The sequence below is a fragment of the Carettochelys insculpta genome, chromosome 10 (genome assembly GCF_033958435.1).
Source record: "Carettochelys insculpta isolate YL-2023 chromosome 10, ASM3395843v1, whole genome shotgun sequence".
In the NCBI taxonomy this organism is placed as follows: Eukaryota; Metazoa; Chordata; order Testudines; family Carettochelyidae; genus Carettochelys; species Carettochelys insculpta.
Window position 1 is genome coordinate 28,775,018 of NC_134146.1, and position 24,751 is coordinate 28,799,768.

The 24,751-nt window shown below is 41.7% G+C and overlaps 1 protein-coding gene across 3 annotated transcripts in view; it reads left to right on the plus strand.

The window, feature by feature from the left end:
- The first annotated feature begins 8,629 nt into the window (after positions 1-8,629).
- MME (membrane metalloendopeptidase) overlaps positions 8,630-24,751 on the plus strand; it is an 85,010-nt gene continuing 68,888 nt past the window's right edge. The window contains exons 1-3 of one of the 3 annotated variants that reach the window (XM_075004081.1): positions 8,630-8,749; positions 23,448-23,617; positions 24,618-24,653. In XM_075004081.1, the coding sequence (XP_074860182.1) occupies positions 23,458-23,617; positions 24,618-24,653 (196 nt within the window). In that variant the 5' untranslated portion in view covers positions 8,630-8,749; positions 23,448-23,457. Of the gene's footprint in view, positions 8,750-17,537; positions 18,145-23,224; positions 23,249-23,447; positions 23,618-24,617; positions 24,654-24,751 lie in introns of those variants that run through there. The other 2 variants (XM_075004080.1, XM_075004082.1) reach the window with 2 other exon arrangements.

Sequence of the window (24,751 nt, forward strand, 5' to 3'; positions counted from 1 at the left end):
AACATACCACTCCTAGAGTAAGGAATACTAAAAGGACAATAAAGTGTAACTCTTTAGTAGCGAAGGTGGATGCAATATTACTTTTCAACCATCAGCAAATATTCATTACCTCAGGAGCAACATCGCTGGAGTTAGTGAGGAGTTTCATGGGCATAGAACAGCATGAGAGCAGACTCGAGCTCCCATAACTGATGCCACTGAAAACCAGATGAATCATAATCTTTCCCCCACTTCTACAACAATCCACAAAGCTTTACAACAAGATTTTGGTAAGTAAAGTTTTTGGCTGTCATGCAACCAGCTATTACAGCTGAAAGAGTCTATCTATTTCCCTTCACCCCACTGATTGGCCTGCCCTTCCTTCCCAAGTAATCCCATTGGAGTCAACGTCATCTGGTGAGACTAACAATATTTTAATCAGGTACAAAAGTAGATTGCTTGTGAAAATGTATGGAACTTAGGCCAGCACTGTACTGTGTCAATTTCCACTATTTTCACAAAAGTGACATCAACTGTCTGTAAAGTCTGCATAAGCTTGGTACGAGTTTCACACTACCTGCATAAAGTAGCTATTTATTGGGGTATCAAAATGTGATTTTTTTTTACTGTTCCACAAAAAGGGACAATTATTGTCACACACTCTAGGCAGATAAGCATAAAATCCCCAATTGACAAAAGAAGAAACTGAAACACAGAGGGATTTTAGTACTACGAAAACAACATTCCTTGCTGCTCCCTTCTGTTAACACTCCTCCCGGATGGACCTGAAAGTGCTTTGTAGAGGTGGACAGTGTACAAGTGCCATCATTCTCTTTTTACAGATGAGAAAACCAAAACTTAGAGCAGTTAAGTGATATGTCCAAGATGCTACTGTGGTTCAGTGAAAGAGCCAAATATAGCTCAGAAATAGCCGTGAGGAGCTTTCTGCTCTATCTTACCATGACTTACTCAAGTCTACATAGCTAATTAGTGGCAGAAATCAAATGGAGAAGTTTCCTGGTTCCCTGTAACATTTTTGCTATTAATATATGGCTGTTTTTAGCATCATGTATGGCATGACATGATTTTTTAATACATATGAAGTTCTACTTCTAAAACTATACCAGGATCATCACTGTCTGACCCTGTTCCATAGCTCTGTGCTCCAATTTCTCTGTATACAGGGAGGGAGATTGTCTGACTAGCACAAGAGTAATTTTTACTCTATCTGCTTGCTGCCTAGCCAGAAAGTTATTGTTATTTTAACATGGCATTCCCACAGAGTAAGAGAGAATAGTAATACACGTCTGGAAGGCTGAGGGCTCCAGCCAGAGCTCTACTCTCTCACTCTCAGATCCCCTAGGTTTCTCCACAGCTGGGTGTCATATTATTTTGGCTTGGAGTTATACTTGCACAGTTGGTTCCACCTGCTGTAAATTCTTTAGTCCTTGTTATCTCTGCAGCAGCTCTTGGCCTTTTAAAAGCTAAGTGAGTGAAGAAAGAGGAAGGGATGGCATGTGCTTGATGTTCAAACTGCAATTTTATTTTCCACACACTCCTCAGATTTATAGTTCAAACTACATTTTGGGAAATCACAGTGTGACACAATGAACTATAAACCACTGTAGCTACTATAAGCCGCAAATTCTACCCACAAGTATATGATTGAGATTGTAAATCCATTATAACTTCAAGGACTGCAATGTTTAGTTGCTGTAATAGAGGAAGTCTGGAGTTTTATTTATGTAAATGAGCACAGAATCTAGATCTATACCTTCAGCCTAATGTCTCACTGCACATCCAAGGCATTGCCAATACCTAAGGGAAGAAGAACCCTAATGTTTTCTTATTTACCCCGGTCTCAGGCACAATATTTCATGCTATATACAATTAATGCTCTGTTTGTGCCAGTACTAAGTACTGGCATGTTGGCAGCCCAGACACGGGATTGGGTGGAGGTAAGGTGCCAGTGGAGTCACAGAGAAAAGCACCACACACACAAACACCACAAGGCAGTAATGGAGAAGTGGAGGACGACACAGACTGGCTACTGTAGCAGATGGGTTATTAGCTTTTAAACACATTCTTGGATGCAAAGCCATCTTAGATAAGTCAGACACATGGTGGATTGAAGCCCTGCTAGTAGGTGATACAAAACTTAGTGACTTCTCATTCATTTATTTCCATTTCATTTAACTTAGGAAGTCTGATGTGTGAATACAGAGAAAACAAATGCAAACGTACATCAGCAAGCATTTTTGACTGATGTTGCACGTTAAGCAGATATTTTCAGAGAAATATCAACAGTGACTCCAAAGGTGTGTCTACACTTGCATTCTTCTTTTGAAAGTATGCAAGTGCAGTAAATCAAAAATGCAAATAAGGTACAAATTTGCATATTGGCACCTCATTTGCATATTCTAATTTCAAAAGAGTTTCTTTTGAAAGAAGAAAACCAGCATAGACACTGCTCTGTTGAAAGTAAACTCCATCTTCAAAAGCATCCTTCTTCCAATTAAATAAAGGGAAGAAGGATTCTTTCAAAGATGAGTTTACTTTCAAAAAAGCAGCATCTACACTGGCTTTCTTCTTTCAAAAGAAGCTCTTTTGAAATTAGAATATGCAAATGAGGTGTCAATAGGCAAATTTATACCTCATTTGCATTTTAAATTTACCTCATTTGCATGCCTCTTTCAAAAGAGGAATGCAAATGTAGGCGCACCCCAAGAGCCCATTCTTCAATGGTAACAGATAACTTAGACCCCAGCATTTGTATGCAATGGGAATGACAGCCACTACACATCCAAGGACAAGGTGTGGGTGGGGTGGGGAGCAGCTCCATGCACCAGGAAGGGGTTCTTACTTTCCTAATACAAACATATAATAAAACTAGATCCTTAACAGCTGCCTTCCATCTGAGCATCTTAAGATGGTGAAGGTTTGTGGAGCAGATCTCTTCCTGAGTTGGACAAATACTGAGGCCAATCTCAAACTCTTGCCTGGCAAAGGGGAAATTCTGAGTTCCTTATTCAAAAACACTATATTTTAGCAGACTGATAGTATGAGGGGCAGGGTATGGCAGTCTTACCTTTGAAATGAACATTTTTATGGGTATGCCAATCTGGAATCAATTTTTGAAAGCCCCCTATAACTTTTATGAAGTTTTAAGATGCTATTTTCCATTTTAGATGTATAAACTCTCACTTTTATTTTCTTACACTATCTTTATAAAAATATAACTTTTTTCCTGATTCCTTTAGGCTTTTTTGTACAGTCTGATGTAGCACCATTCAAAATCTTCTCTGCTGTCAGTGTGTGGTGTCTTTGGAACGCCTTATGCTTCAATGAGCTGAGAGACATTTTAGAGGCCAGATAACAGGCTACTGAATGTAGCTGCAAATTCTGCCAAATTTCAAGGCTGTCCTATTTTTGTAGGGAGGGGCAGGCTAATTATAAGCCTACTGAAACATTCTGAGCTCAAGGGCTTGGGTTAACCCTGAACATTACTTGGTTCACTTCATACTTGGGGGATGCTGACAAAAGGGAAGAGAAGAGAAGACATTGCCAATGTGAAAACAAAGTAAAAATGTGAACAGAAAGTGAACAGACTGAAAACAGAGGACAAGGGTGGGCCGATTGACTTACCAGGGCCCAGACAAAGTGGGAGGGGGCATCTCTGCACTCCAAGAAGGGGTCGGGCCTTGGGCAGAAGGGGTGGGGCTGGGGCAACCAACCCTCAGTGCAACCGAGAGTATGCCACAATGGTCCCCCAGGCATGCCTGAGAGCCACCTGGAGTGTGCCCATGGTGCTCCAGTGGCAATTTAAAAGGCTTGGGCTGCATCGCCAATGCTCCTACACTAGCAGCTGCAGGAGCCCAGGAGTTCCAGGGCATTTGAATCACTAGGCTGTGGAGCATTTGGCCTCTTTGCCATTCCTCCCCGCATTGCTGGGCCTGACAAGAGGAAGGCTGAGTTCCCCCAGAAAGTCTGGGAGGTTGAGAATGAAAAAATTCTGATGACAAAATAAACAACAGTAAATACTTATTTGTCCCTTTGTATCTTTATGTGGGGGAGGTGGGAGGGATTCTGGCGAGCATTCCCACATTCCTGTTTCTGCTGGAATAACTTGACTCACCCTGAGGAAATAACCCACTTGATTGGCACCATAGAAGATGCTGGAACAATGCAGAGACAATTGGCATGGTCTCTGCACAAGCAGGGCATAAATATCTGCAAAGCATCCCTTTTATTTTCTAAAGTATTTAAATGACAAGAATAGGTTTTACATGCTAGAGCAAGTGGCCACCTCTGTTAACCCAAAGGAGTCCTTCAAGCTGCTCACCAGATCTCACACACTGCCAGGTTCCACTATGCCCAGTTCTCACTTCAGTTGGGTGTCCACACAGGAAGTGCAGAAAAGAGAGGACAGGGAGGTATGCTGCTGCTGCCACCATCAGAGCTCACACAATGGAACAGGCTGCTTAGGGAAACTGTGGAAGTTCCTTCACTTGAGGCTGGGTAGGTATCTGTCTTGGAGAGTCTGGGCACAATGAATCTAGCATCATCTCAGGTGGTTAGACTAGAGGACCCCGGTGGTCACTTCCAACCCTCTGGTTCTGTGAAAATAAATCCAAGTGAATCATTCCCATCAGTAGAATTACTCCTGAATTACTCTGATGCCATCAGATTATTAGCCACTTGTAGTCCAACTTTTTGTTAAAAGCAAGTCTGAATCCACAGTACAGATGTAATTTTCCTCCTTCGCAGTGTTTACCAAGTGGCTTCTAATAAAGATATTAACAGGGATCAATTGTCTTGATACTTTTCTCAGGCTAACACGCCCAGCGCCAGGAGAGCAAATGTGACAGTTGCCCTGGGGCCCAGCAATACGAAAGGGCCTGGAGCTCCCAGCTGACAGCATCCGAGGTCAGAGCCTGAAGCTCTTTAATTCGCTGCTGGAGCACCATGCACCATGCTCTCGGCAGCACTGAAGGCTAGGAGAGGTGTGCCATGGTCTGAGCTACCCCAGGGACTGGCTGCCCCAGTGACACCCCTTCTACCCAAAGCCATGCCCCTTCCTGGGGTGCAGAGCAGGGCCTCCCATGCCTTGCCCAGGGGCCAGGCTAGACTGATAAAATAACATGTATCTCACTTGAAAGAAATAAACACCACAGAGTGAGAGTTATGATTTTGGTAAGTCAAAAAAGTTGATCACAGTCTAAGGATTAGGATCTAACCCATTAAAAGGGATAGTGTAGTAACTCTGTAATACAGAGGCAGTAAATTCCTGTCTATATTATGCTCTCAGTATTAACCTTTACAAAGAGAAGAAGAAAATCTGACAGCATTTTGAGGAGTGAGTTAAAAAGACTGAGGTTTTTCTTGCTGACTACTGCACAGAGCAGATCGCCAAAGACCATACTCAGAGGATAGTTATCAATGCTTTGCTGCCTCCCACCCAGCCACAGCCTTTCACTGCAGGCATGCTTATCCCCATATCCTTTCCACTCTTTCAATCCTTTCCATATGTGGTGTCACAGTATGTCAGCTGAGGGCTAACCAGTGTCGAGTAGGGTGGTACTATCACTTCCTGTGACTTGCAAGTTATGGTTCTATTAAAGCAGCCTAAAAGTGCATTTGCTATTTTTGTAATATCACATTGCTGACTCATAGTGAGATTGTGATCCACAACTCTAGATCCTGGTCAGGAATGCTGCTGCCAAGCCATTTATTCCTCATCTGCATTTGTGTACATGTTGAACCTCTCTAGTCCAGCACCCTCAAGACCTGACCAGTGTTGAACAAGAGAATTTGCTGGACCACAGGAGATCAATATTGTCTAGCAGCATTACTAACACTTCCCTTGCTTACTAGGCTCTTTGAAGACATTTAGGGATAAATGACAGCTAAATAAGAGCACAGAACACTGACAGCCAGGAGTGGTGGCCAACAACAACCTTTATGAGACCACAAGAAAGTTGGCCACACCCATGATAAGTGGTCAGCTGGCTAACTAAAATCATACCAGATTACAGATTTGCCAGACCGGGAGTGCCAGACTAGAGAGGTACGACCTGTATTTGGCTTCTCTTCCCTAAGCGTAGCACCTTACATATATCTTTATTGAATTTAATTTTGTTGTCTATAGCCCAGTACTTCAATTTATCAAGACCCCTTTGAATTTTAGTTCTATCCTCCTATGTGTTTGTGCACACAAAGAGAGAGTTTTGTGCTATCTGCCAATTTGATCATTATGCATGTCTATTCCTACAGCCAGGTCATTAACAAAGATGCTAAATATCATACCAAGAACAGATCTCTGCGGAATCCTACTTCAGACCTGCTTCCCATCTGACATTCCATTAATAATTTCTCTTTTTCACAGTTGTTTAATCAATTATCAGATAGGTAGCTGTGTTAGTCTGTATCTTCAAAAACAACAAGAAGTCCTGTGGCACCTTACAGACTAATAGATGTTTTGGAGCATAAGCTTTCCAGAGCAAAGACCCACTTCATCATGCGTGCATCTGACAAAGCAGGTCTTTGCCCATGAAAGTTTATGCTCCAAAATATCTGTTAGTCTATAAGGTGCCACATGACTTCTTGTTGTTAACCAATTATATATCTGCCTAATTATAGTTCCTTCAAGTCCACATTTTTCCAGCTCACTTTTCAGCATTTCATGTTAGATTTCATGAAAAATCTTGCTGAAGTCCAGGTGTATAATGTCCACTGCATTCCCCCATCCATATGACCAATTATTTTGGTGTACAAAAAGCAGAATGTACTTGGGCCAGCCTTTATTTTGAGACAAGCTGAATCTACAGAGCTTGTTCTTTGAATTCAGCTCTTCAGCCGTTCAATGCAAAATAAAAACATTTTTTCTGCATCATCAGAGCCAAATGGGTTATTGCCAAACCCCTATATTAAAAAAGATATGGGTTTTTTTTTCAGATGCCCATTTAAGGAGGCAGCAACATTGTAGCTATTCCTGCATCTAGGTTTTGTTGATTGGTAGTTTGAATTAAGATGAAGGAAGGAGAAGCAGATCTGCCCCTAGAGAGTGCATGGTCAGAGAAAGCCTCGCAGCACGTAGCTCTCAGATCTTAAAATTGCTAAACATTACCAAAATGTGAATATAATATTTATTAGGTCTAGAGAATCCACCAGGATTAGGAATCATAGAAAGAGGATTTTTTTTAATTTATTTTGAAATGTATCAGATCGCACAAAAGGTCAAGTATTATCACCCAAAATAAAATGGGAAGAAAAATATACATATCCATTCTTTCAAGACAGCTAAGGTATAATTTAACTACATTATCTCATTGCTTTCAGTTAGGGATAGAATCCAAGCATCAAAATAACAGTGGCTTCTAATTGCAAGGGGGAGAGAAGAAGAAAAACAATATAAAAGCTCAGTCAGCCATTGCATAACTAGGAACAAATGCAACTTGGTCACTTGGGTTTGGAAAACAATTTTCTCCAACACAGATTGGCAATGATCTTGGGAGGCATTTTTTGCCTTCCTCTGCAGGACATGGGTCACTTATTATCTGGGTATCTCTCATTTAATAATTTACCTACCATTGTGGTGGCTTGGGCCGTGATGCATTCCCTGAACTTTCCTATTCTCTCCTTGTGGGACGTAAGAGTTTAATCTCCTGTGGACTGTAATACATTGGTATCATTTTGTTTTCTGAGTGCAGGTACTAGTTGGTGTTGGTGGCCTGTGATATACAAAAGGTGATCTGTCCTTAAACTACATGACTCTGTTTAATAAGCCGTGCACTGTAATACAGCATGAAACACTCTATGTATCTCTAGACTAATATATACCAGATAAATATTTAAAATCCAGTTAATATAACACAAGAGAGAGTATGCTACAACCAAAACTGTTAATATAACAAAAACACACTGTCACTGCTCCAGGTTTGCTAGTGAATATGTGCACAGTACAGTTTAATATTTAGTGATAGTAAATCAAACCTAAAGACTTCAAACCAACAGCAAATACAAAATCAAAGTGCTGTTCGTATTTCATATAATCAATGTATAACAGGGTAGAACTGGCATAGAAAAATACTAAACAAGTGGCTGTGAACACCAAACAGCTAAACTAAAAATCTTATTGCAAAAGCACATAAAATTACTCTCCCTGTTGAAACAGATACCATATGATGGTGCACATTATAAAGCCTAAACTTGCAAGGCTGTCTGTGTCTTGAGTCAAGGTAGCTTTCTAGAACTTAATCTCTTCTAGCATTTTGTAGAAACAACATTCCTTTAACAGGCAGTTTCTTCATTGTACGCAGTCTTAGCTTCATTTGCCATCAAGTGCTGTTAAACCTCAATAGAAAACTCCTTGAGAGATTTCAGCTTTTTCCTTCTCTACTAGATTAATGAGACTTAAGATCGACACAGAGCTTATTCTTTTATAGTTCACTGTCAGCACATTTTCATGTCTAGCAGATGTAAGGAATGTGCCAGCAGGAACTCTGTGCTGCTGAAGGCTGGGAGGAATGTGTCTCCCAGAAATCATTTGCCTGAGAATGCAAAGGTGTGCCAGCAGGAACTCAATGCCGGTGGGCGGTGTGACTGGCGGGTGGCCGGTAGGAGAAGCAGTGGATGGAAGGATGGCGTGACCAGCGGATGGCTGGTAGGAGCAAGCAGAACGCCAGACTGGCACAAAGGTGGCATTGTCTCAGGTTCCATGAGGAAATGCATCAGCATGAGGTGTCAGTGCCTGCACAGACTGGACCAAGTTGTAAGTGGGGCATTTGAATTGGGGGGTGCAGAGAAAGTTGGGTGTGTGGATTGGCTGTTTACAGTATTGGACTGGTGAGCCTGAGAGGCCAAGGACATTGCTCAATGCAGTTGAGCTGGGACAGTTACTTGAGGATTGATTATGAACTCTGGGTGTGATAATTTTCCCAAGCTTATGCTAATTGACTTTTCTGCCTATTTTATTAAAAGTCTTTTTCTACACTCAGACTCTGTGCTTGTGAGTGGGGAAGCATTGCCTCTCTGAGGCGCCCAGGGGTGTGTGATGTTCCCAGGCTACTGGGTGGGGGCTTGAGCTGGTTCTGTGTGAGATGGATGAAAAGGAACCCCTAGATGTTGAAACCAGCCCTGATTGCTGCCAATTCCTTCTGGCAGAAGGGTTGCACGAGTACATAGTAAGTATAACATGTGATTGACTTGTATTGAAATAGATAATCACACAAACTGTTTCCCTGATTCCTTGAATAACTGAATCTTCAGATACGAAGTCAATATACATGATGCAAGGAGCCAACAGCATCTGCAGTTTACACACTTAGATCAAGTTTCATTTCACAGATTTGCGATTCCCTTTGAGTGCATCTGGAACTTCACAACCTCTGAAAAAATCAACCCCCAGTTGCAAGAAGAGCTATAATCCCAGCTCACCCTGAACAAAGCTACTGTATAACTAAAATATTTCCAGTGATTCAGGCCCAGATCATTCAACTCACATACCAGAATTGCAAGGATTCAGTCTCACTGTAATCTCCCTCACCTGGTGACAGCTGTCTTGTTTCTTTCTTATACTCACCAACTAGTACCTACTAAAAGCCAGGCCATGCAACATATTCAGTTTGGATCAGAACACACACACACACACACAAACCAGACAAATGAGCCTTTGCTCAAATCCAGCTTGCATTCTGAAACTAGCAATGAATCACACAAATTTGCTTGAGTCTGTGAACCTCTATCAAAGAGGAATAGGAATTTCTTTGCTCCATCTCAGTCCACAGACACATTGAAGCTATCGTGCATTTCAGTTCTGAATTGAGACAAGTCACATAGCATTACCCCAAAGTCTTCCCATGCTGGTATCTACTGTAATCAATTAAAAGGAAAGGAAGAAACTGTATTACTTCGTTTCTTAGGCTTTGGTTTAGCTACCATTGCTTGTCCAGACAAAAAAGTGAGAGAAAATAACTATTTCAGATCAGCTTCAGACATTGGTCTAGGTCAGTAAGCTATTAACATTAATTCCATCAGTTAATGAAAACTAATTACTATTTAGCTTATTTATATGTATTACTTGTATGGCTTTGCAAAAGAGTAGTTTCCTGACTCAAAATCTTGATTCAGCTAATTCCAATGTAGTCTGTGCCAATCCAGCCCAACCTTCCCTATAGCTCCAGTGGTCTGTTCTGGGTGCTCAGCAGATGCACACATATGCTTCTCTCATAGCCCCTGTGTTGCTCAGTCACCTTAAGAGCACTGTTATAATCACACTACCCTTGTGACATAGCCATATACTTACTTATCCTTCAACATCACTAGAATTCTTATGTTCCATCTGGACTAGAGTGTGCCTCTTTGCGACTGTGACTGTGAGTGACAATCTGATTTGTGTCACCTGTAGCAAAATGATCCCCAAAGACAGACCAGCTCTAATCTGATCACCAGCACCTGCCTTCAAGGTTATCAGTCTATCTGCCTGCTGCCCTTATTACTACAATCTCCCACAGTACTCGCTTTCCCCTTCTCTGTTTTACTGCATTTATATTATGCTCACGCACTGTCATGTCTCCTCTTCCCCACATGGAAAGTGTGTATGTCACTTACTATCTATATTTAATTTGCTTCCTTGTCTCACAAAATAAAAGGTCTTTGTGTTGTCTTCCAATAAACACATACAATCTTATTTTCCAGCACAGTCACTAGTCCAACTTTTACTCACAATGAACCCCCCTGTTAACTCAAACTTTGTTTGTGGGTTTACAGTGAGATTCTAACATAGGGCTAACCAGACATGTTTGCAATAAAATCTTTTCATACTTCAGGGATTGCTAACTCATCTGACTCAGTTATGATATAAAACGTTATCAACATATTCACACCAACCCTGGAGGGATTCGCAGACCTCTACTTCTTAAGCCTGAATAGTTAAAAATTTAAAAAAAAACACTTTTGAAAGCTGTTATCTCTTCAGAATCCAGGGATTATAACCCAATCATTCTGTAATGTTATGAAATGCAAAGAAAGGTATTCTGAACCTTTTATATGGTGAACCTAGAACCATGGATTCACAATCTATTTTAAAACAAACATCACCAGCTCGGTCACCCTCCTGGAGGATTCCTCTGCTGCTGAAGCTGAGAGATTTAATCAAGGCTCTCATGCCAAAAAAGACAGTGTTAAACCTGCCTTGCTTTACACTGTCATTTGGAGGAAATCATCTTCTTAAATAAATAATACCAAGCAAAATAATCATACCACAGACTTGTTTAGATACAATAGGGGAGAAATTAAATTATATGATATCATAGGAGACTGTACTGTCACTAGCCTGGAGTTGAATTAAAGTCTAAGAAGACAGAAATTCTGGATGTAAATAAATAAATAGACGTCAATTAAAAGAAGCTGTAGTGCTGGGGACAGCAGGGAAAGAATTATCTGAGTGGGCTGATAGCTTCTTACTGAAAAAATAAGTCCCTAACTTTGGGAGTGGAGAGTGATCATTTAGGAAGCATAGTTTTGTAGCTCAAAAACAGAATATGGGAAGTTAGGAAATGAAATTCAGCTCCAAACTCTTCTTCGGATTGTGTGACCTTAGACAAACATTTTAACCTTTGTCTCAGTTTCCACTTCTGTAAAATGCAGACAATAGTGTAATTATAATAATAACCTATGTCACTGAGCTTACTTTATTAATACTCACAGAATGTTTTGAGAGATTCAAGTGGAAAATGCTAGATAAGTACCCAAAATTGTTATTACTATAGGCGACCAGCAACGACTATTTGCCTGACAATTTCCATTATGAGAACTTATTTTCAGTTGTTTATAACTGTGTCAACCTTTAATCACTTCAACTAAAAATATCCATCCAGGTGACTGCATTAAGTTGACTTTTATTTATTATATGTTATTTTATGCAACTTTCATCTAAAATAGTTCTGCTATTTCTTAGAATGAAGTTAGGGAACATGTTGTTTTGCTCATTTAAAAAAAACTTACAACTGTTTTATTGGGAATTTCTAGTATCTTGTTGCAGTGTTAGTACATCCATCTCCTGGAGACCGTAATGTGCAGCCAGAGTCAATAACAAAGCCCCCTTGCACAGGGCAGTGATGCCTAGCAGCCAAAGTCAGTGACACAAGGTGTAGGTTAACAACCCAAGAGAGGTGGTGGTGGGTTAAGGGAACCCAACCTCACCCTCTCCAGCAGACCCCAACCCAGGGCCCTGTCGATGCAAGGTTGCCTATCACCTGCTCAGTAGCACTCACATTGAGCTCTTCCCCTGGATTACTTCCTACACAACTTTTTCATGCTGTGTTCTCTATATCTCCCCACTCTGTGGTGCCTCTACAGGCCTTTATACCTGGCCTCCATCTGGAGCATGCCATGCAGAGCTGAAGGGGTGGGGCTCCTCAGCTAGGTGAACAGGTTAAGCCTTGCAGTCCCAGTGCAGGGTTGGTGCACCCCATCACATACCTCCAAACTTTAGAGTAAACATTTGTAATTTGGCTAGTGGTAAGGGGGAGGAGTTGACATGATGGCAGGGTTGTGACTTTTGCTGCCCCCATGGAAATTCACATAAATCTGGACGAGTGATAAGCCCCTGAAAAATCTGTTTCCACAGACTCAGTGGAGATTTGTTGGAGATTAGCAGACACATTATTTTATTTTTCTATCTGCACTGAGCTTACTTCATCTTGGGAATGCAAGGGCTAAGCAGGACTTTCCTTGCAATAGCTGTTTTTGGCTGATGCAGATTGCTGTGGCACTGCAGACAGGACCTGAGAGGTGGCAGTCCAGGAAACCCTAATTCTTGCCTTTCCTAACTTTTGAGTGCTTGTCTTTTTGACCTAAAGTTCCTCTAATGTAGTATTTTGTAGTATAATTTAAATATTAAGGGTGGGCATTAGATCTCACCAAAATGACGAGTGTTCAAAGATAACGTATCAACTTTTTTCAACATTACCTCATGACCATTTTAAATGGTTACTGATTTTGTACGATATCACTCAGGGCGTACCTTACCTCACTGTTGCTCAACTAGTTATATGAGTCAAAAACAATATTGAATGAATTGACCAGCTAGTTTCCATTGACTTCACATTGAGCTTTTGTGATGAAATTTGTTCTGATTATACAGTAAAATGTACCTTTCTATTATGGATAGTACTGGAAGCACATTACTATGAGTAGTATTAGTTGATACAGAAGTAGGCAAAATGCGGAACACAAGCTTATGCTCTAAACAAAGATCCCAAATGAATTGTCCTCCACTGGGACCCCTTTCTGATCCAGGCCTGCAAAGCCCAACACTAGGGATAGTTAGTTCTCAAGATGCTACATTACAATGTTGAGGTGATTTAGGTGGTGATAAGAGACATTATCCTCCACCTAGCTACAAATCTTGAGCACATAATCTTTCTTCAGGAGACACAGAACCATTGATGTGCGACTTTCAGTTCCAGGCTATGCTGTCAAGGCTTATCACGAAAACAAGCTGTATGGGATGACATCTTATGTTAGGAAAGGGCTGTGCACTGTCACTACATTGAAATCTGGTCCACGTGACATTACAGAATGGTTGTCAAAAAGTGAATTAATTTATTTTGATCAGTGTCTGCAAACATTCCCTCAGTTAAGTGGCAGTCCCTGCTCTGCCCATCTTTCCAAATGCTTCCATCTACATTGGTGACTTCAGTTCCCATCACGTCAATTGGGGATACCCTGACAACAAGGCAGATGGAGACAGTCCAATAGAATGGGCATTAATCACTGGCCCACAACTCCTCTACCACCCGCAGCAAATACTAATGGACAACAGCTCCTCAAGCTATGTTGTCTTTTCTCCTGTGTTGCTGCCACTAGTGGCTATAAAATAAAAGGTACCGGAAGCTTTGCTGAAGCCTCAACATCAGCCATCTTTGACCACCTCCTGTGGGTACTAACAAGAAACAGCTTACAGAAGGCCCAGCACAATTTTTGGAAAGCTTAATGGGTGGTTTTTCAGTAAATTGGCTGAGTTAGATTTGATTTATGCAACCAATATAAATTACTTCTAACAAATTTTCCGTGAATTACCTCAGCCAGCACTGAAGGCATCAAGCCCTAGAGGCTATGACTGACAGTGTGTCACTGGGTGGCTTTCAGAGGCAATTATGGTCTACCAGGAATTCAATACTCTCATAATAAATGTGAGATTGTTAATAAAAACAGAGAGCCAGGAGGTGGTTTTGGGGCAGATTACTGCCACACATTGGGAGCTCCCCTAGGTCCTCCTTCTGGAGTCTGTCAGTTCCCCATCCACAAAAGTCATAGCAGAGGGGCAGGGGAGCAGACAGCCCCATAGTTACACCCCTGCCTTGAATTTGCATATCTAAAATTGATTTTGCCTCCTACTGTAGACCTGGCCTCAGACACTTATTAACATCTCATATAGGTCCCCCAAAACTTTGATGAGCTGCCATCACCCTTAAAACTGCATGGAGGGATAGGACAGATGAAACCACCTGCTGCACACAAGGACTGGCAATGGTTCCAATACACGCAAATAAGTAACATGCATCTCCCACAAGATCTTCCCACCTCCAGTTCCTGCTAACTTTCCACAACTGACTTTGAAATATCCTTTTGTGGTGCCCATTCATGTATTCATGTCCAGTGCTGCAGACCCAACATTTTTCTCAGACGAACAGCAATGTCTCACGGCCTGTGGTTATGACTTGTGGAGTGGCAGCAACTTTGGGATAGAAAGATGGGCATGCCAACGAAACTTCAGAAGTCTAGTTTGCAATCTGGGAGGCATATCCTGTACAAAGCTTATCAGGCTGCTGATTAGAATAAGTATAGCGGCTCACGCTATCCAGAAATTTGTCTTAGCCCAAGCTTCATAGTGTGAGTACAGGGCATTGCTGCAGATAGTCAAATGTGACGGAGTGTGCCTTTAGAAGATTGGATGATGGACTGCAACATCTTATTACGCTTGAAGATGCAGCAGTTAGATGGCTGAAAAATTAGATATTGACTTGAAATTTTTGTGGGGGTGGGGACTAATGGGAAGTAAAGTTTCAGGAGAAGCACATTTCTATAACCTCTTCATTTGAAGAGATTATGTCACTGGAATGAAGGACTGCCATCAGATCTGCTTTAGACAAACAAGCTGGCACAGAAACTTATTTTTCAACTCAGAGACATTAATTCAATGGCAATGTTCCATTCTATTAATACTACAGTATTTCCACTCTTTGATTTTGTAAGTGGCATACAGTATTGTCTTTGACTACCAAATTGCCACCTTTGAATGTGTCAGCTTCAACTCTGTAGTCATGTGCTAGAAGTTCAGAAAGTTATCCAGAAGTAACTCGAGTTCACTGCTTAGTGCCTGATCCTGAAAACCCTTATTCCTGTGGTTATTCCCATTGAAATCAGTCAACCTAAGGGAGCGTTAGCTACTTGAGTACAATTTGAGAGGACTAGCGATTTATTAAAACACAAAAATGATAGGATTATGAATGATTATGAACTATTATTCAGCAAAAACTTGTTTTTTTCTTTGTTTTTCTTTAAATAACATGAACAAATTCACAAAATGAATTTGGTCATGCACGCAAATATTTGAGAGAACATCATACACATTAAAGCATTATATAGTAATTTCTTTGATTCATTGTGGCATATTTAAATTTTCAGTTATTAGCATGTTTTTTATCACTTAAAGTGCAGCACATAAAAAGATTAGAGAATACAGTCCTGAAGTCTTCTTTGCTATCCTGTCATACAGGTACCCTTTACTGAACTACTAGATCCTCAGCTGGTAAAAATGCCTTTTGTTCTACAGAAGTAAATGGAGCTGGGCAAATTGACACTAACCAAAGATGAGGCCCACTGAGCCCAAACTTTTATTTCTGCTCTCACCTCTTCAGCAGGATACTGCCTTTATATGGAATTCTTACATGAATAAAGACTAAGGAAAAACTTCAGAATTTGATCTGCCAATTATACAACTGATTAACCCTTATATGTACTAGTTAGTTATCTCTTCTCTTCCAGCTCCCTCCTAACTAGGGGTTGTAAAACAAAGGAACAAATAAGGGAGGCAGGCTTGGGCAGTTAGCCTCCTTTGAACAGCTTTTAAAGTTATTTCCCTCCCTCTGCAATGCCCAGGTATTGGCACTTCCTTTGTTCACCTCAGAACATTCTGAAAATTTTAATTCAGATCACTCTAATTTCCCTTTACTTTGGGAACTTTCCTGTACTTTAACTATCAGGAGGTTGGGGTGGGGAGCGAAGGGAGAACCTACTAAACACATAATTAGGCACATTTTAAATGACTGGCCTGCCATCACCATTTGTGAGAAGGCTAATGGGTAGAAGGGTTGGAATTATGACTATGTAAAGGGTGATTTTAAGGCAGTAGATGGATAGCCGTGGAAGCACACGGCTGGCTCTAATAACCAAAGTGGCAGGAATGAAACCTTAATGCAGGAAGGTTGAAATTGAGACTTCTGAACTAAGAAGTCAGCAGAAAAGAGAATAATGTTGTTATTACCCTGCACTTAGATTCCCGCTGGAAGAAAATGAGGTTTGTTAACTTTCTGACTGTGCCTTTTTCTTTTCTTCCTGGGATGCTTCTTTGCTTTTCTTCACAGTCTGTACAAACTTCTGTTCCTTCTTATTTTTCTAACAGGCAGTCCTGCCTAATCGCAGGCTGCACACCCTCCTCTCACTGATGGGTCAGGACAGTTTGCTGTGCAAGGCAGACAGGAACTTAGTTCTTAATGGTCACCCTTCTCTGTTAAAGAAAGGTCGCCTTGCTGAGGTGGCAGATATTTTCCTTTGCAGAGCTGGTAAATTATAAGCCTCCAGAAATTTCAGCTGGCACTTGCACCCTTCAAACAATATGTGAACCTCTACACTAGCATTCGTCTTTCAAAAGAAGCACACAAATGAGGGAAATCAAAAATGCAAATGAGGTGCAGAATTACCTATCTGGTACCTCATTTGCATATTTTTCTTTCCATAGAAGAACTGCAGTGTTGACGTGGCTCTTTTGAAAGTAATCTCCATCTTCAAAAGAACCCTACTTTCTTTTTTTTTAGGAAGAAGAGCTCTTTCAAAGATGGGGTTTACTTTCGAAACAGCCACATCTACACTGATTTTCTTCCTTTGAAAGAACCTCTTTCGAAAGAATATGCAAACGAGGTGCCAAATATGTAAATCTGTACATCATTTGCATTTTCAATTTCCCTCATTTACATGCCTCTTTCCAAAGAGGAATGCTAGGGTAGACACAGCCTATATAGAGGAGTGCTAGGGTAGACACAGCCTATATGGGCTGCTAGGAAAGGGGACGTGGGTGACCTCCCGAGGTCACTTCCAGCTGTATGAGTTGTGTATCTCCAATCTCCCCCTTGTCCATTTGCCATCTTAGGGACGGGAATTAAACTACTGCCGGTAACTATGTAGCCAGTCATTGGATTTCACCCAGGATGGCGCCCAACGTGCCCATGCTGAGACGCCTGGGAACAGCTCAGTGCAGGGCCACTGCTGTAGCCAGCCCCCTGCTGGGCGCCAAGAGCCGCTCCTGCCTCCGGCCCCCTCGAGAAGAAGCCAGGGAGCGCGTGCGGGGAAGCGACGCGCGCTGCAGGCGCTCCTGGGACGCCCGGCTCGGGTCCAGCGGAACGTCCCGGGCTGACCCCCCGCGCGCGCCCCGGGAGGGAAGGGGCGGCCGGCGCTCCGGCTCAGCTGTCGCTCCGTAGACGGGCTGGGGGCGTTTCACACACGCCCGAGCCAGCCCCCGGCCGACGTCCGCCCCGAGACCCCTAATGGGGCCGCTCCATCGGACCCGCGCTCCCTTGCGCTGAGCCGGCCGCCGGGAGCCGAGCGCCGGTGCGTTGCCGCCGGCCAAGCCGGGCTCTGCAGCCGCCGCCGGTGCGGGCAGGAGGCAGCGCTCGGCTGGGCTTTGATGTCTCGGAGATGCCGCAGCTGCTCACCGCTGGCCGTGCGGCTGCCGGAGTCTGAGCCCAGCGCCTGTGCCCCTCTCCGCCTCCTCGGGCGCTGGCCCGCCGGCGGCTCAGCCGCGGCCACCCAAACCTGCCTTCGCTTTTTCATTGGTGGGTGATGTGTCTGTTTACATCAGCGCCGAACTTCGCCGAACATCAGCTGGTGAGTCCCGGGAGAAGGAGAGGGGCAGGGACTGGCCGCGGGAGCCGGGCCCGGGCCCTGGCACAGGGGCTGGGGAAGCGGGGAAGGCTGGAAGGGGGAGAAGGGGAGAGTGGTGGTGGGAAAGGCAGAGGTGAGGAAAGGAGGAAGAGGAGGGCGCGGGGAGAAGATGCAACTGGAGGGAGAGGAAGAGAGCGGCGCAGAGAATGCAGTTTGTTAAACTTCTCGGACCTCGCTGGCCACAGCTACTTATCAGCGACCATGTCCCGTAGCGTGTTGCAGCACAGTCTGGTTTGATGGGATGGATGTTGATGTTATGGTGGACAAGCCTTCACTGGACTGTGATTTGAATTTTATATGTGATACACTTTACATTGCCTAGATCTGTATTGTTAAGCTCTCCTTCTGCTACTTCTGTCCCTGCTGAAGTCATACATACCTATGTTATTTTCGAGTCCCATGGGTTTCTCCATTGGACTAGAATGCAATTTACAGTAATAGTGATTATGCCTGGAGGTCATTTGGTTACTTTTTTCAAAATGTCTTGTCCATAGAAATTGATATTACACTTTTCATAAAAATGTACGCATCAAATCTTCATGTATTTGAACCTGCAAGACACTTAGTACCACCAGGCAGATGCTGAGTGCATCCAGCTCCTAGCTGCAGGATCCAGCTTAGAGTTCAGGGCGACATCCTACAGCCTTTTCTTGTGGAAGTCATCTACTGAAAGGATTACAACTGTCTGCGTTTATGCACCTTTGGTAATTTTGGTTTTATATCTCATGCAAAATATGGACAACAGCATGTAGGGTATGGCAGCCACAACCAATCAAACTGCCACTTTCTAAATAATCAGAAGTGTCAATAGTATTTTCATATCCCTTTTCTTGACCGAGGCCACTATAGCTTTTAGGATCTGACAAAATCATAGCGCGAAGTAGTATGGCTTTCATGAACATTTTGTGTTTCACTTTGCACTTAAAAACAAATTGCATTTGTAAGTGGTGAAGGCTGTTGCAGGTACGTATAGTTACTCAAAAATCACATTCATATCTATGATTGAGTGTAGAGGAGATAGTAGCCCAAACCCAAGAGTTCATGCTTATCTGAGTGCTGGCTGAAGGCATTTATTACTCATCTCTGTCAGTTCTTTCTCTCCCTTACTGCAACACCCCAGCTGTGTCTATTCTTCAGATCCTCAGGACATAAGTTTTAACTCATGTGGAAGTTTGTGGTGTTTTTGGGAAACACATGAATTTCTTTAGAGACTTGTTTGAGAACATGTAGCTCATTTCAGAAGTCAGTTTTTAAAAAATGCACCCAGAAATGAAAAGCTAATGCATTAACTCACTGTGTCACCAAGGCTGCAGTCAGTCACAATAATTATGGTTGTCTGTTTTGTCTAAGGTTTAGTGGGCAGCTGGTAGGGGCTCACAGGGGCACTGAAAAAAACACAATGAAACTATAATACCTAAATTCATATCTGCTTAAATTGCTCCTAGGCTTTTGTTGTGTCTGCAATTAATGCATAAAGAGGCTTTTACTAGGTGTTCTTTAATGCAGACTTATAGGTTTTACAAAGGACTAAAAGAACAAATCAGTGGGATGTCTTTAAATAAGAACTTTCCTGCAGCAACAGAAAGACTAGTTCACCAGGAAAAAGTTACTGACTGCAAGAAACACATTTGCACATGAAAGATGATGTATTTCTTGTAGCTCTGAAGAGCTGCATTTCCAGAGCATTAAGAAACACTTTCAAAATCAGAAGAGTGAACCATATTCTTATTTAGGATGAGTGTGTTCGGAAAGTTTTGGGGCATTGGTTAGCTCTGAGTATAAAGAAATATACTTGATGCTTACTGTCTATGGAGGTGCAACAGAATAACTTTTAAAATGCTTTCTATTTTTATTTGTGAATTTAGGTTTCACAGTTTAATGTAGGCCCCGGTGCTTGCAGTTCTCATTCCTATGTATAAATTCCCTATGTACACCTTGCCACTCTTCTGTGTACAAAGCTGTTACTTATTTGATGAAAAGACTGTAATTCACAGCAAAACAGGGTCCCCTATGGACTTAGAGTTAGGGCTCCAGAAGTCTCTATTCCTGTGTCTACCTTAGCAAGTTCTTTCGAAAGAGTTTTTGAAAGAAGGGGGCTCTTTCAAAAGATCCTGCACAGCATCTACACACAAAAAGCATTCTTACATAAGTAAATTGAAAGAATGCAGTACTCCTTTCCAAAGTGCTCTTCCACTCGCATTTCAGGCAGCATGCCTTTTTTTTTGAAAGCTTCTTTTGAAAGAAAACATGTAGACACTCGGCAGGAACATGATTTTTTGATCCCTGGCCCATTCTTTCCAAAGAGCTGGGGCTGTGGGGACACTCTCTTTCAAAAGAACAGATCACTCTTTTGATTCACTTTTTTGTGTGTGGACGCACTCTTTTTAAAGAGGTTCTTTTGGAGGAGATCTGAAAGGGTTTCTTTCAAAAGATCTCTGTAATGTACATGTAGCTTATGGCCGTGTCTACACATGCCCCTCTCTTTCAGAAGGGACATATAAATGACACGGATCAGAACTGGTTAATGAGGCGCTGCTATGAATATTCAGTGTCTTATTAGCATAAAAATGGCCAGTTGCTCTTGAAAAGTGCTGCTTTCAAAATGCAAACTGGCTGTGTAGATGAAGTTGCTTGGAAATAAACCCCAGATTTCGAAATTTCCTTACTCCCAAGACGAATTGGGTATAAGGGAATTTCAAAGTCTGGGGTTTATTACAAAGCACCTGTGTCTACAAAGCCAGTTTGCGTTTAGAAAGCAGCACTTTCGAAGTGCGACTGGCTGCCATTATACTGATGAGGCGCTGTATATTTATATCATCACTTCATTAATCAGTTCTGAGCTGTGTCATTTAAATGCTCTTTCCGAAAGGGAGGGGACGTGTAGACATGGCCTGTATGTTTGGAAAGGGAGAGGCTAGACAAGCTACGCAGGGTTCCAGTCTCTTCTGCACCTATGGAAGACCTATGCATCACTGCTTTGTGGTTCCGGAACTGTCATTTAAAGCAGTGGTTCTCAAACTTTTTGGCCCAGGGCCCACCATACTCAATGCAAACCTTTCCATGGACCACCCGCCAACCACCCATGATGACAAAATCTGCTTATCTCTAAATACCTTAAATGCAAAATTATTCATATTAGTATATTGGGGCATTGAAACATTGAAGCATAGCTATAACATAAGGGGGGGGCTGCAGGTCTGGAGAACCAGCATAGGCTGCCTGCTGTGGGGCAGATGAGGAGGTCCTGAGTCTATGGCCCACTTTCAAGGTGGCCATGGATCACACTTCGACATCCAAAGCCTTAATTAAATGAACATCTGTGTGTCAGGAGAGCCTATAACCACAGTGATGTCTGGGAACTGCACGTAGAACTAGGAGACAATGGGAAGACACATTATCCTGTTCATTTATGTATTGTTATTGTTATGACTGTAGTCCCCAAATGCCCCTGGTGGGCTCAGGGCCCCAGAGCCCACAGAGCTCAATGCTGAACCTACACAGGAGATCCTACAGTCTAAAAGAGATGAAGAGCTAGGGAACATTAACACAAAGTGACCAGGGCAAGGGGACAAGGGCATATCCAGTTAGCTCCAGGTTGCTGAATTCTTTTTACTTACTTTTTATTTATTAATTTATAAACATGATCAGAAGGGTAGCTGTTTTAGTCTGGAGCTTCACAAACAACAAGCAGTCTTGTAGCACCCCTAACAAATGTATTAGGTCACGAGCTTTCGTGAGTAAGACCCACTTACCTAGGAAAACTGATAACCTAATAAATGTGTTAGTCTTTAAGGTGCTACAGGGCTGCTTGTTATTTATAAGTGCTAGTTGCTGAGGGTTAATTTTGGGATGGAGAGATCTTGAAATTAAAAGGAAAAGAGGAAGAGATCAGAGATCTGAAAGAGTGGGAATGAGTGAGAGCTGTAATGTGTGTGGGGAAGGGAGTGCAGCTGAGCAGCTGAATGATTATGGATGACAGAGGTGAAGCAGAACCAAACACCAACAGCAAACAAACAAATAGACAGACTCCCACAGCTGACTGAATGATGATGTCAAGAGGCTGAGGAGATTGCCACCTGCTATTGTTCCTGACTGGATGGTAGGAAAGAGGGTCACTGAGCCAGATGTCCCAGGTGGGTCCCTCTGGATATGAAGAAGGAGGCAGGAGGACGTGAAGGCACTGACTTACTGCTGTGCCCTTGGCTGATTACTTTTGGGAATGAACCCGGAGATTTTGAGGATTTCCACCATTCCCACTGGTGGAAATTCAGTATTCTTCCCTGCAGAGCAGAAAGAGCCGTGGTTAAGTCTAACCGATGAGGAAACAATCTCACGGAAACTATGAATTCAAACTGTCAAGAGTTTCTATTCTGTGGTGGCAGAGCGGATTACTCTGCATCAAGGACAATTTGACCCAATAGTGCAGAAGCAGAGGGAATGAATGGGCCATACGTGAATGACAATATTCAAATAAGTAGTCAATGAGTGGATATAAGATAGAAGTACTGTAAGAGGTAAAACCAAAAACTGTCTTGAAAGAAATACAAATGAAAGGTCTGTAGCCACAGTCATACCCTTCTACCTGCACACACTCTGATCTCACTTCCACTCATTTTATCTGTCTTCATTGGAGGTACTCCTAATGCACCCATCTAATGTTAGATCCAGGGTCCTGATCCTATTCCTTTTAACATTAACATAAAGACTTCCGCTAACTTCAATGGGAGTGGGACTGACTCCAGAACAAAGCCCATTTTTCTCCCTTCTGTTCAGTCAGAGCCTCAACACTTCAATATTTAATTACTGAAATAATTTTTAAATATGCCCTGAGGCAAAAACAACATATTTGACCTTTGGCATTAGATCAAAGTTTGGAATGTTAAGTTAATTTTTATTCAAACAGTAACAGTTGCCTTTTGCTTTCCTGTGAACTCTTGTACCAAGCTGTATGATTAAATCACCTGGCTAAGTGTTAAAACCAAGCATGGGTTTGTGTTCTTTCCTTTTTGGTGGCTTGTACATGTGAAAGGAGAACTGGCTGTGAACTGTGAGTGGAAAAACAGCTGTGTAGTTATAGTTTAATGACTAACATGCTACTCAGATCTGTAAACAACCCAATCTCTTTTTTCCCTCTTTTGCTAAAGCTGACCATGGAAAACATCCTAGTAGCTGATGCACTAAATGGCTGGATGTATTTAAGAAATATGATTCATTTATCTCAATGAATCTGGCTTTTTGCTTTTCAGAATCTAGGTTATGGGCAAGTCAGAAAGCCAGATGGATATAACTGAAATGAACACTCCGAAACCAAAGAAAAAACTGCGCTGGAGTGCCCTCGAGATAGGGCTAGTTGTTGTAGTGATTCTCCTAACTATTGTATCTATCACAATGATAGCTCTCTACGCAACATATGATGGTAGGTGGATGCTCATCTATTTGCTATTTGAATGTTAAAGTTGTTAATATTCTGCAAAAAATATTTTCAGGAGTAGAATGAACCTGAGAGAATAAGATAAAAATCACTGAAGTGAGGTTGTCTCAAATGCTATGTTAAAATTTCAGTATGTTCCAGTGTATGTATATTGCTAATTATAGTATTATTTAGCTAATAAAATAAAAAATATTTTATATTTGACTTACGGAAGCTCAGCCAAGAATTTAATTGTTTGTCACTAGTATGATTTACTTTTTAATCATATAAAATATATTTTATAAAATTAGCTGAGTAACAATTGCCATTTATTGGCAGCTAACCATAAATAAGTCACAAGAGAGCATTCATACAAATTTAATATTTCATTTGAAGTTCTGTTTTATTATAAACAGTCCTGTTCCAACCATTTCAGCTTTAAGAAACAGAATATTTCTTTGCTCCCATAGCCTAATTCAGTAATATACAATCTGTGGTCCATTGCATAATTACATTATAGACTATACAATATGCTTGTGAATAGATATTTGAAATGAGAAATCTTTTCTGTACACTCTTACTGTGTCCAGTATGAAAACTCCATTCTTTCTACCTGAGGCTCTTAATTTGCTATACAGCTCCCACTGCTATCAAAAGGAATTCCACCACAAGGATCAAAAGAAGTGCATGACCATAATTCAATGAGGATGTTACCAATCTTATGGCCTGATCCTGAAACCACCTGGTTGCCCGTTGAAACACTAATAATTATGAGTATCCCACTGGTGTCAAAAGGACATTGTAGTTAACATTATATTCAATTTTATGAGCGTTTTCACTGATCAGGCCCTTAATTAATTACAATTTTAGTGGTATTCGGTCTCTGCATTGCCTTTAAAATCAATTCTGAAATGACAGTAGCACTGAAATTAACATTTAGCATAGTGTACCTTAAGATTTTCAAATGGAAATTAAGAATTTGAATTTCTGCCCCTTTTTTTTTCAGATGGTATTTGCAAGTCTTCAGACTGTATACAATCAGGTAAAACATACAGTTTTTCAGCTTCTGATACTTTTACCTGGGTTAGAACTTCATGTAATCCATTATACATTGTCACCTTGCTCACCTTAAATATTCCT